The 12327-nt window shown below is 36.6% G+C and overlaps 1 protein-coding gene across 3 annotated transcripts in view; it reads left to right on the top strand.

Annotated features, from left to right (window-relative positions):
* The window catches only part of LOC124555204 (mitochondrial glutamate carrier 1-like), a 179063-nt gene that overhangs the window by 117736 nt on the left and 49000 nt on the right, over positions 1-12327 (top strand). For all 3 annotated transcript variants that reach the window (XM_047129049.1, XM_047129051.1, XM_047129050.1), the window contains exons 5-6: positions 7515-7608; positions 10185-10321. In XM_047129049.1, the coding sequence (XP_046985005.1) occupies positions 7515-7608; positions 10185-10321 (231 nt within the window). The remainder of the gene's footprint in view (positions 1-7514; positions 7609-10184; positions 10322-12327) is intronic.

The raw sequence follows: 12327 nt of genomic DNA, 5'->3' as shown, positions 1-12327 counted from the left end.
ACAAAATATGAAGATTGTTTTATTCTTTGACAAAACTGGGAAACAACCACTAGGGCAGGGCAATTTGTACCTTTCACAGTTTCATTGTAATCCAAACAGCAAGCTGTATCTGATGAATACAAGAAGGGGGGTTGATATTTTGTGTAAAGAAACTGACAACTCAGTTGAAAATGCAAAAACTTGTAGGCAAATTACTGTTAAATTTTTTTGTCATATATTTATATACCAGCATACGTCCTCTTTATTATTTAATATGAAGATATTTTATGGATTCAAAAGTTGTGTGTCTTACTAGCATTACTGTTTGTTTTAAATTTACTCATAGAAGTTTGGTAGATCTACTGTGTTCCAGTGGAGTGGAATTATTTCTGCATCTAAAGTTGGAGTTTATCCTGTAACTAACAGTAAATTAAGTATAGTTATGAAAGGGGCAAGCCCTGCATCTCTAGTAACATCATGCTTTTACTGGAATAGTAAGAAATAGTAAAATAATCTTAAAATATCCAACTTTCTAATGAGAGTATCAGATAGGCAACATACCCAGATGTTAATGTTTTGATATTTCTTTTATGCCATTATGAGCTTTCAGTACTAGTAGTTCTAAAACTTCGCAACAAGATCCACTTCTTTCCCTTTCTCTGTTTATGATTATGACAGTGAATATTGCTGTTGTATTAATTTGTGATAACAACATCAAGCATACTTTCTTACTACCAATAATGTAATTACAGTAACAACTTCTGTAAATGTGTTGCCATGTTGTCCCATTCATTACATGATTATTTATTGTAATCCCACGGAATGTAGTCCATCACTAATATTTATTGTCCACTTTCAATCATTAACACACCACAAAAGTAGATATAATAATGCATGTGTAGCAGCTGTACCCTTGGGGAACATGGTGGACTTGGTGTTAAAAACCATCAGTGTCTCTTGCTACTGTAGACATTTTATAGTAACACTGTGAAACCTAGCAAGCATAGATGTAACATCAGACTGCCCTGCTTGGTGTTGGTAGCAAAAGTTCAGTATTGCTCAGCACATAGTGATGCAGTATCCAGTGGAACAAACAGTGGTTTCAAGTGGAGTTCACATTGTGAATGACTGGCTCAAAAAAAGAATGCAAAACACAGCAATGTTGTCATATGCATATGAGATTAGTCCATAGTGATAACTGAAAGATAGAAACAGTACAAAAGTCAATTCTCAAACACTGTATCAAATGGTACAGTCCACAAGCTTAATATCCATGCAGGTGTCCTTTTCAGACTACAGTGAAACCCCTGTTTCACATTTTCGTGGTGTCCAGTCTTAAAAACTGTAAAACTGAGGAAAATGCACAATCGAGGAAAATGATAAAACACCAAAATACGAGCAAAAATGTATGTAATTTGCATATATGATTAAAACTCACAGTCCTCGCCAATGGCATAAAATCTGTATAAGTAAAGAAAATTAAATGTACAATACAGCGTATATACAATAATTTGTGGCAGGGGGTTTCATCAGTTCTTAAAAAATCAGATGTGTAAGAGCAAATAAAAACTCCTCAAAAAATTGAAATTAGTATCTGGGTACAAGATAATCAAGCTATTTTCCGACAAGCTAAGACCAAAAATTACACATCAAAACATGCCTTTTTGAGGCATCTTTCCTTTGTGTTCACCCAGAAAAAAGCAAAAATTGATGAACATGATGGGTTAACCAAATTAAACCAAAAACTGAAGTACAGTTAAAGGCAACAGAATCCAACACGTGAGGGTGGGTATTTTCCTTCTGTAGCCAATGGCAGGTTAATTGGGTCGTATAAACTTCAACCCCATATACACTAAGCTTGAAACATATTTTCCACTACGTGATCTGGACACCATTTGGAAACATCTCCAGAAACACCTATTCGTAGCAATGTTGGTACAGTTCAAAGGAAACAATGTTTCAGATCAGCTACTGATGTCACCACTGCATGGCGCAAGTGTATATATGTCGCATTGTGTTGTATGTTGTTTAGGTTTTTTTTTGTTAAGTTTTTCCAGAAGCAGACAGTCGAGTTGTTATCGTTGTACCAGGCTGATTGCTGCTTCTGGAAGATATGAAGCAAGCAGTACAAGAACAACAATGAAACAAGATGCTTTACAGAAAACTACTGCTAAGAGAGACAGCGTAGCAAACAAAATAATGTCATTTGTCATAGCTTGCTTCAAAATGTGAAACAAATACTGAAGATTCTGTAATGAATGTCTCGTTGACAAAAGACTGAAACTAACAGCCTGTCTGGTTGTAATTGCTTTCCTGAAATTCCTATAATTTTTTAAAAGTATGGTGATAACCGTATTTGCCAAAGTTCAAAATGGTTAGATGATAATAGAGTGAAATTTCAGAAACTAGAGCTGTCTGCCGTATTCATGTCCCACACATAGCAAATTTTTCCCACGAGTTCTTCTACAATATGTTTTCCCTCACCAAAGACGACTACTGTATGCAAACCAACAAATAGATTTATTACGACGACTAATCAGATTTCGCCAAATATTAACAAATAAAATACAAACTGTCTATCAAAATAAAATCTTAGTTTTAAAACCAATTGTGAAATTGTTTGATAAATGCAACCTTATTGTGTAAAACTACGAAACACTGAGAGGTGCTTATGGTCTTCAGATCCCAAGTCATGATAAATAAATTAAAAAAAAAAAAAAAAAAAAAAAAAAAAAAAATTGAATGAATGAATATGACGCCTTTCATTGTGTTTACGTCAACCTTTGAATATCAATAATGCAGACATGATGTGGCAGACAATACAAAAACAACACTACCAATAGCATTGCTGACAATGCGAATACACTGAGAAATGGTTACTGCCAGTGTGGACAGAAACAGAGACAAGAAACAGTCTGAAACAGATGCTGTGCACTGTAGGAAATAATCTTTCAAGCAGAAAAAATTGTCCAGTGGCAGTGTGGTTGCAGATTCTCACTACCGTATCATAATGGGTAATGTCATGGTTAACTTAGTGAAGGGTTATAGGTTTGCAACCCGCTGCGTGCATATATTAGTTTCATTGTTAACATCGTACAGTATGTTCTGCAATATTCGATGTTGTTAAACATTTCTGTTTGGTTAGAGAATGAAGGATGAAACAAATATTTCTCTGTTTGGGATTCCACCCTTCTGCTTTGACCCATGACGTCATCAATAAGGTGGAAATGCCTATTCTCATGGTCTCCAATATGGCCCATATGATGTCATTACATGCACACGGGAACAAACATTAATATACACATAAATTAGGCAGTAACAACTCCCTCTAGAAATACAAACTAACAGGAGAACCATGGGAAATTGGAGGTTTTAGTGTGGGCACAATCTACATATAACAGTAAAAAAAAAAAAAAAAAAAAAAAAAAAAAAAAAAAAAAAAAAAAAAAAAAAAAAAAAAAAGACACACACCACAATCTCAAAACACACAAAAAAATTACATCTTTCTGCTACACCAACAAAATCCAGAGGGATCGAAAACTTCCCGTGACATATATAGCTCAACTGCAACTTCGATATCACAAAACACCTACAACTACAAAAATTGGAATTTGACATTTTCCTTAACTTATATAGGTCAACTACAATTATCGATACCAAAAAATCATCTAAAACTATGAAAAATAAAACCAAAACATCTCAAAAACCCAAAAATCAAACATTCCTACAAAAATTAAAACACATTGAATACTCCGTAAATACAGAAAACATATCAACTAAGGAAGAATAGACACACAAAAAAATCATTGCCATCAACAAATTAAGGAAAACACGTATGTAGAAACAAACTAACTCCTAACCACCCGCAGCCTTCTAACCCCAAGCAACCCACATCCCCCCCCCCCCCCCCCCCCAAAAAAAAGGCCAACAAATAAAAACCACAAAATAAACGAAAATCAATCACGCCTTACAAATCAGCAACAACTGCAACAAAAAAGGTCCTCTACAACATAATCATAAAATAACCCTCCCACCCACAGCCCACCTGCCTGAACCGTATAATTTTGCTGTGCGGTTCCCCGCCCCCAAATTACATTTCACACTTAATTCTGTTGTCAGATCCTGGTAAGATTATTTCTTGGTTAAAATAAACTATGTTCATCCCCCCCGCGCCTAGAGCCCAGAGTAGACCCGTCATGTTCCTGTATATTGACGAAATTTGTAGAATTTGTATAAAATCGATCAAAACTGGTTATGGTCGAAGCACAATGCGACCCTGGAAAAAATCTGGAGTTGGCCTGGAAAACCTGAGAAACTCTGGGAATATTTTTTTTATTTATTTTTTTAGAATCACTGGACTCACTGTAACAACAGAGGTCATATATTACTAAAAGTTATCTAGGACAATGGGTTTCTTGTTAACACATTCCTCTAGAAGAAAGGAAGAGAAATGGACCTGAAAAGAACCAAATTGTAGTAAAAATAAAACTGACTTTATTTTACCAAATTATCTTCACGATTCCTCCATCATAAGTTCAACCGTTTGCTCCCTAAAATTTATTTCGTTTTGATAATTGGTAAGTGTGGTATCATCATACATTGTCAAGTTGAAATATAGGGAACTAAACAGTTTGTGCACATAAAAAGTAACCAAAAATGGTAAAAGTGCAGATCACCGAGGTACTCTTCTTATGCCATTTTTGTTTGAATTGGGTAAGATTATTTGTTTACTACTGCACATGTAAGAGTTTAATAGTGTCTGTATCTTACCTATTTATTTTCAGGAATATTATGTGATACTGTGTTGAAGACCTTTGTTAGATCAGCCAATATAGCACTTGTATGTTGCTTTTGTTCAAATGCCTGTAAGACAGACAATATATTGTCTTGCACTCTTTTGCTGTGCACTGGCCATTACGAAATCTATATTGGATATCATGTAAGAGGCACTTCCCCACCCCACTGATTGTATATGTTGTTGGAATTACAGCAGGAGGGCTATAATTTCATAGCTATTCCATATCTCGCTATCTGTGCACATGCAAATGTTAGTAGGACATGGGTAGAAAATACTGAATAAAACAAAATTATTCACAAATGATGATGGTGTTTTGTTGATGAGTCCAAAGTTCTGCCTATTCCTCGCAGATATGTACAAGAAATGGAAGCTACATTAAAGCACTTTTAAATTTGTTTCAACCTTTTCTTCTATAAGGATAGAAGCCAAAGTTATGAATTAAACTCCATGCCAAGGCTGGGATTTGAACATGGGTCACCTGCTTATTAGGCAGATGTGCTAGCCATTAAGCCACCCTGGGATTATGGCTAACACAGCAGCCCGGAAGATAAAGTTGAGACTCGTTTCTCCAGGAGAATGTAATTACATCAGATCATTATTTCAGCTTCTGTAACCAATTCGTCTGTTTTTAGAAACTGAAGGTTTTGCCACTGTGCACTTCATAATGTATTATCAAAGTCTAAACACTTTTGACAATGGAAATTAATTATTTTGCGTTTAATCATACAGTACCAGACGTTAGAAAATGATGATGGCTGTACAATAAGTATTCGTTCAGTTGACAGTGGACTGCAGCTGGTTAAACAGCTGGCTGTAGCAATACTGTTAGCCAGTTTCTTTATTTGGAATTGGAAGATCTATTTCCTTAACTCCTGGATACATACAGATTCATTGATGACCTCTGTCTAACTGGACATGTTATGAAATTGAATCAGTACTTTTCTCAAATGAAGTATTGTGAACTAACCTATGCAATATTCTGAAAATAGTGTGTCATTGTAAAGAGTTGTTACAAGTGCAGTTTGTGATCTGAAAATGGTAAGCTATTGTTAACATGTCTGCAATTAGTGCAGTTGGTAAAATGAAATTTCTGAGACAAAATTTAGTTTTTCTTCCTGTTGAATCCCCTGACCATGACCACCTCCTTTTCTCGAATTTAATACTGCACCCTGTAGGCTGGGAAATGACTTCATTGAAATGACAGTTAAATGTATTCCCCACAACCAGCAAACGCATCACAGAACAGAGAAGCTCTAAAATATATTTTGCTTGTACTCAGTAATTCTCATGTTAAACACACACACACACACACACACACACACACACACACACACACACACACACACAGATAGAACTGTCCATGTTGTGCCATAGTTATGTGAGAGTAATAGACAAAGAAATTTCGTATTATAATTATTTTTCTCATGAACCTGTGTTTATCACCTGACTGCATTTTATATCCTGTTCCATTAAGGCTCACTGTACATTGTAATAGAAGAGAAAAATCAGCTTGGTGTTACTAAACTAAGTTATTCATCAGGATAGTGTGGCCAAATTGAAGTCAGTTTATACTAAAACTTCTGTCTTCTAAAATGTGTTCTAACTGATAATGCCAGGTTGTGTGAAATTTGTGTGCCAGAACTGAATTAAATGAAATAAGTTGCATCCTTAAATATGGCAGACAATATCCTTGGATGGAGCAATTGATGACTGCTGTTCTGATCATATTGGATTGCTGAAATGTATGAGATGTATTTCATCAATTAAGACATGGAAAGTGATGTAATTTACGTTGTTTTAGGTAAGTTGCTGTAAGGTTGCATTTATTTTGCGGAACTGTGATGAAATGTTACAAAAGGATGGAAAAGTAATGATGACTGGTGATGTCCTATTGCAGATAAGATTCTGCGTAGATTCTAAAACCAGAACTTAAAGTACTTCCATGTGTGTGGTTTTATATCAGAGTCCTCCGTAGCTTTTTTTCCCTACTTTATCATAAAGCACAGCAGAAAAGGCTGCATGCAATTGGAAATTGTAGAGAGTAACAAACACTTCGAAGCATTCACTCTATAAGACATACTTGAGTAGAACAATTAGTTGTGCACTGCTTGGGAAAAGGGAGGGGGAGGACGTGGGAATATGTGAGGAATTGCAGACGTAAGGAGAGCATTGTTTGTTTCCCAAGATTTTGTCTTCGTGTGTTGCAACTCATTTGTTTATGCTGAGCAAATAGTTACGGCCAGTATAGTGAATATGTGACTTTGGAGGAGCTGTAATTGTAGTTGTAGCTGTATTGTTGAAGTAGTAGTAGTAGTAGTAGTAGTAGTAGTAATTGTGGTGATGGTTAGTGTTGGTTAGTGTTTGTGGCAATGGTCCCCATATCCCCATCCACCAGTGAAGGTATTAGTTTTGTAATTCCAAATTGGTAGTCATTGAGAAGACAGAATTCCATATCAGAAAATATTTTAGTCACTTGTATTATTTTCACATACTTAGTCATTTTCTTTGAATAACAGTTTCGTATTTGATGGTAGTAATAATACAGTAAGGATTTATTAACTGTTAAATACTCATTCTGTTGGTATTTTATTGTATAGAGTGGATTACTCGTAGTTAAATCCTTATACTTAGATTTTTGAGTGAACAGTAGAAGTTAGTTTTTCAGTGTCTATGGTTTTATATGGTTGTTGTTGTTGTTGTTACTAAATTAGCTGTTTGAATAATATTCTAATTACAGGATCAGGAGTAAACATCCTGTTAATAACACCTGAGAAGGCAATTAAGCTTACAGCCAATGATTTCTTCAGACACCATTTATCTCCAGGAGGAGGGTAAGAATACTGCAAGCAGTAGAGTAATTGGTTTTTAACGTCAGCAAGATTGTTTCATTGTTATTATTATTTAGGTAGCCTGTAGTTTTTTGTACTCTTCATGTCTTGTCTTAGTTCTGCGCTCTCATGTAGAGTGGCATAATTCTCGGTGCAGCTTTTTACAGGGTTCATTAAGTTACATACAGTGACTGTGATGAACATGAATTTCTAATCCACACATTGTGTATCAATGTCATTGGTTAAACTCCTAACCTCGCCGCAGTGACATATGGCATGAAGACTTAACATATTGTCACCTGTAACTCTTAAATTGAGAGAGGGCATTAAACTCTGTGAACCCCTTTAGCACTTTTCAGTAGTACAAGGCTACACTGAAACATGTTTCACCTTCTCTCATTCATTTCCATATTCATCTATCAAAGCTAAAACTTTTTTTAAAATAAGTGATTGACTTTCACATGCATTGCATCGTGACAGATTGGCACAAATATACATTTTTGAAGTGATAGAATTTGTTGCAACAGTACTACATAAAATTACTAATTCAGTAAACAAGAGTCACCATACAGGCCTCTTCCTAGCATTCAACAAACAGAGCAAATTGATCTAATTAAGAGTTTTTTTCCATGAAGAATTGTTTTTGGATGAAAACAGTAATGAAAGAAGATGTAAAAGGCTATTGATCAGCAGCAATGAGAGCAATAATGGAAGAAGATATAAAAGTTTATTGATCAGCAGGCAATGAAAAACGAAGGAGAAATTAAAAGGAATAAGGAAGTAAACTGAAGTGACACTGACTGCAGACACCTACAATAATATATATTAAGCCTCTGTGAGCAGGCCAGAGAACATTTGTGCATGGACCAGTGAAGCTTTGTGTCATGAAAGTGTAAAACCTTGTCAATAGTAGGAACCTGCAGTGGACCGAAAAAAGCAGACATCTTAGTCTATGATGAAGGTACCTGGTTAAGTTTGACAGAGAAGAGACACACACATGACAGCAAGTGAGAAATGAGCATGCAGTCAAGAGTGGCTAACAGTTTGAATCAACCTCTGTTGCAGTGCCCTGTAAGTTCTGCACAAGTGGCTGAACTTTCTGGTGATACCTAGTTGTCACAAAAGAAACAGACTATCGTCTCTGTAGAAGATTCACTGTGTCACCTACCATAGGCACATGTGGAGTAGGGTAGACTAGGAATAGTGTGCAAGAACAAATGTAAAGATACTATAAGAAAACATTCTGAAAGAACATGCCACTGTGAAGTTAAAAGAAAGAAAGAAACTGCAGCATGCTTCTCATACACGTAGACCTGTGAAGCATGTGGGTTGTAATTGAGCCAGAAGAAACATTTTTCCTGCTTCAGTGATAGGAAGAGTATCAAATTTTCTTACACAAAAGCTGTGACCTCTGGTGGGCCACACAATCACACATTGCAGGCTCCACTCAATTATCATAATCATAAAAGAAAAATGTATCTTGTCTACTGACCTCAAGATGAGCTTCAATTTGATGTTTTTATTTTAAAATGCATCAGTAGAAAAGACAATGGATATTTTGCAGCCATTTGTTATTTCAGACTTGTGTAACCAATCACAACAATGTATAATTAAAACTTATTTTAAGTGAGAGGTACATTTTGTGATGTGGTCAATAATATAGCACTGGGACCTTGCTCTAGCCAAATACAATATAGAATGTTTGAGAAATCGACTCTTTACCCTCCATAATCACACTCAAAATGTTGATGTCATTATGATTCTTTACACATTTGGACTCTCAGAGAAGAGGAACTCTGCAACTGCTGCTACCAAATTAATCATCAGCACACAAACATTCAATTTACAGTCGAAATAGTGAAATATTGCATACTGCCTTTTCATGAAGTAGTTGTAAATAGAACCCTAAAGAACACATTTGCATACAGCCTATACAGGAACATTACCAACACCATTTGAGTGAAAGAATTCTGCCCCACTCTGTAGAAATCAATTTGGAAAGTGTGAAAAAGATGATTACAGAAAAGCTACTATTTCATCTCTGTGGCTAACACCAACTAAAGACACATTAATATGTGCAATTTGATGTCTTCCTCGTCTTTGGAATGTCCACAAATTGTGGAAAACTGCAACCATTTAGGACTAAATGCTGCTCATGTATACCTTTCTTGGAAGTGTGACAGTGCACAATATACCAGTCATGTCATTGTGTTTGGAATTCACTTTACTACAAGAGATTTGTGTTTATGGAAGTTAAAACATAATTTAATCATCCTAAAATGATGAAGTTCATGGTGCTTATGGTTAATTATGATGAAGATTAGTTGCTGAAGTTTGCAAGTTATTCCTGTGTTACACATTATCAGTGTGTTATGAACCTTTATTACAAGCATAAGTACCAAGTAGCACCCAGCAGTGTTCTACAGTAAATTTTTTATGGTATTTGAAAAGATAATTGATAAATATGAATGATATTAGATTGCTTAGGTAAACAGTTTTGCCACTAACAAAGCTGCTGCTTGTTGTTCATTCTCTAATGATTACCTCAAATTTATAGTTATATTCTCATGGTTTGACAGAAAGAAATTGCCATTGGGACGTGAGATGCTGGCTGGCGGTCTAGCAGGCCTTTGCCAAATAATTATTACAACACCAATGGAGTTACTAAAAATCCAGTTACAGGATGCAGGAAGACTTGCAGCTCATGCAAAAGAAGGTAAGAAAAAAATTGAAAGATGTTAGAAATGAATACTGTACAGTAGTGATATTTGTAGTGCAAAATTGGTCTATACAGGTTTCATGTATAACTAATGCATAAATCAACTATGTACATTATTACAAAGTGAGTTTGATAATTCTTAGTGTGAGAGAAAGACAGTGTTAATGATAGGCAGCATTATCTGGTTGTATGGCTTACATTTTTACAGAGTAATTTATTTCATGCAGGTGCCTCTGTAGCTGGACAGTATGTGTCTACTTTATAACTGCTGACAGTGGTACTTTAGTGAATTTGATAATGGTAGATCTTATTGTTTTTCTCTTTATATTCTCATGGGGGCATAAACAGTGAAGTTAAAACTTAGTGGTAACTTTAAATTTCACAACAAAACCTCCCTTGAGCACATCACATATCCTGACTCTTCACCTACATGTTTAGTTCTCTTTAATTTTATAGTATATATTTTGTTTTGGTATTTTTACTAAATCCATGTTTTGGACACTATGCTAAATGTCTCATTATCAAGCTTTGCCTTTTGTAATGCATTCTATAGCTGATTCAGAAAATATGCTGTCATTACTTTATGCCTCAATCAATGTACAGAGTGAAATGGTGACTTTGCACTGCTATGTTAAGCAAAGCTAGATAGGACAGCTGTTACACCTGCAAGAGGACCTACAGAAGCAGAATAGGGACCTGCAAAATCAAATTGCAGCACAAGACGACATGGGTTTATACTGACAAATGTTGAATATGACAGACAGTTTTCACAATGAGTCTAATGTGGTTTCCACTCCATAAATGAAAAACACAAATACTGAAGTTCCTGCTGGAGAAGCCTGAACTGTTGTTCAGTGTTAGATGTGGCATTCACAGTAGTAGTGTTATTATCGATTATACTAAAGTTTGCTGTGGCGGTTAACAGCTTGGATGCCTGAGCTGTCGAAATGGTGTCAGATGTGTTACATTAAAACCACACTCACAATAATCGTACCTTCACTTGAACCAACAAATGCAACAAGCTCTTCAGTTTGAGCACATCAGCGATAGATCGCCATAAGAATTCTGGTGACATCTGAGGAGCATCATGGAAGAGGAAGCACTGTCAAATTAAACACTATGGCATATTCAATTAATGTAAACCATCACTTTCAGTGAAAACAGGGGTGGTGATGTGTGGGAAGACCTACATTAATTCTGCGCTTGCAGTAGCGGACTATATAGGGACAGGCATGTACCTCACTGGTGACAAAGGGAGGTCCTTTTCAGTGAACCAGGTAGCTAGAGACATCAACACTGGGGAGACTGCAGCTATATGGCATGAACAACAGATTAAGGAGGAGGGAGAGGAGGAATCTGTGCTCACTACAAGGTGACAGGATGAGTGGCTGGTTGTTACACAGGCGCATCTCTTGAGACAGAGTGTCAATTTGGAGGCTGGCCACACCCATTCACTCTTTCAGTGGGCAGGTGGCAACTCCTTCAGCAGGATCTGAGCAGGCATGTGGGAAGAGGATTTACTAGTTCTCAGGAGCTCTAATATAAGTTGTGGTGTCTCTGCCGAGGTTCTCATCCCAAATGTGAGGGAACCCCTGCCCGCAACTATCACGGGTGTGGGATGCAACAGTCTGCAAATTGTAGCTCATTTTGGCACAAGTAATGCCTGTCTGGGTTCTGAAGACATCCTCAGCTTCTACAGGTTGGTGGTGGAAGTGATGAAGACTGCTGGCTTTGCTCACAGGGTGCAAGCAGAGCTAACAATTTGCAGCATCATACCCACAGTCGATTGGGGTCCTTTGGTTTGGAGCTGAGTGGAGGGCTTCAACCAGAGGCTCCATCGATTCTGTGATGGTCATGGCTGCAGATTTCTGTACCTGCGTTATGGGGTGGAGAATTGTTGGAATCCCCTTAGCGAGGTCAGGGGTGCACTGCACAAAGGAAGCAGCTACGCACGTAGCAGAGAACTTGTGGAGAGCATATGGGGTATTTAACGCTAGGTGGTA

This window comes from Schistocerca americana, chromosome X (genome assembly GCF_021461395.2).
Source record: "Schistocerca americana isolate TAMUIC-IGC-003095 chromosome X, iqSchAmer2.1, whole genome shotgun sequence".
NCBI classification, from domain to species: domain Eukaryota; kingdom Metazoa; phylum Arthropoda; class Insecta; order Orthoptera; family Acrididae; genus Schistocerca; species Schistocerca americana.
Note: the sequence above shows the minus strand (reverse complement) of the source record. Positions and strands in the feature narration are given on the sequence as shown.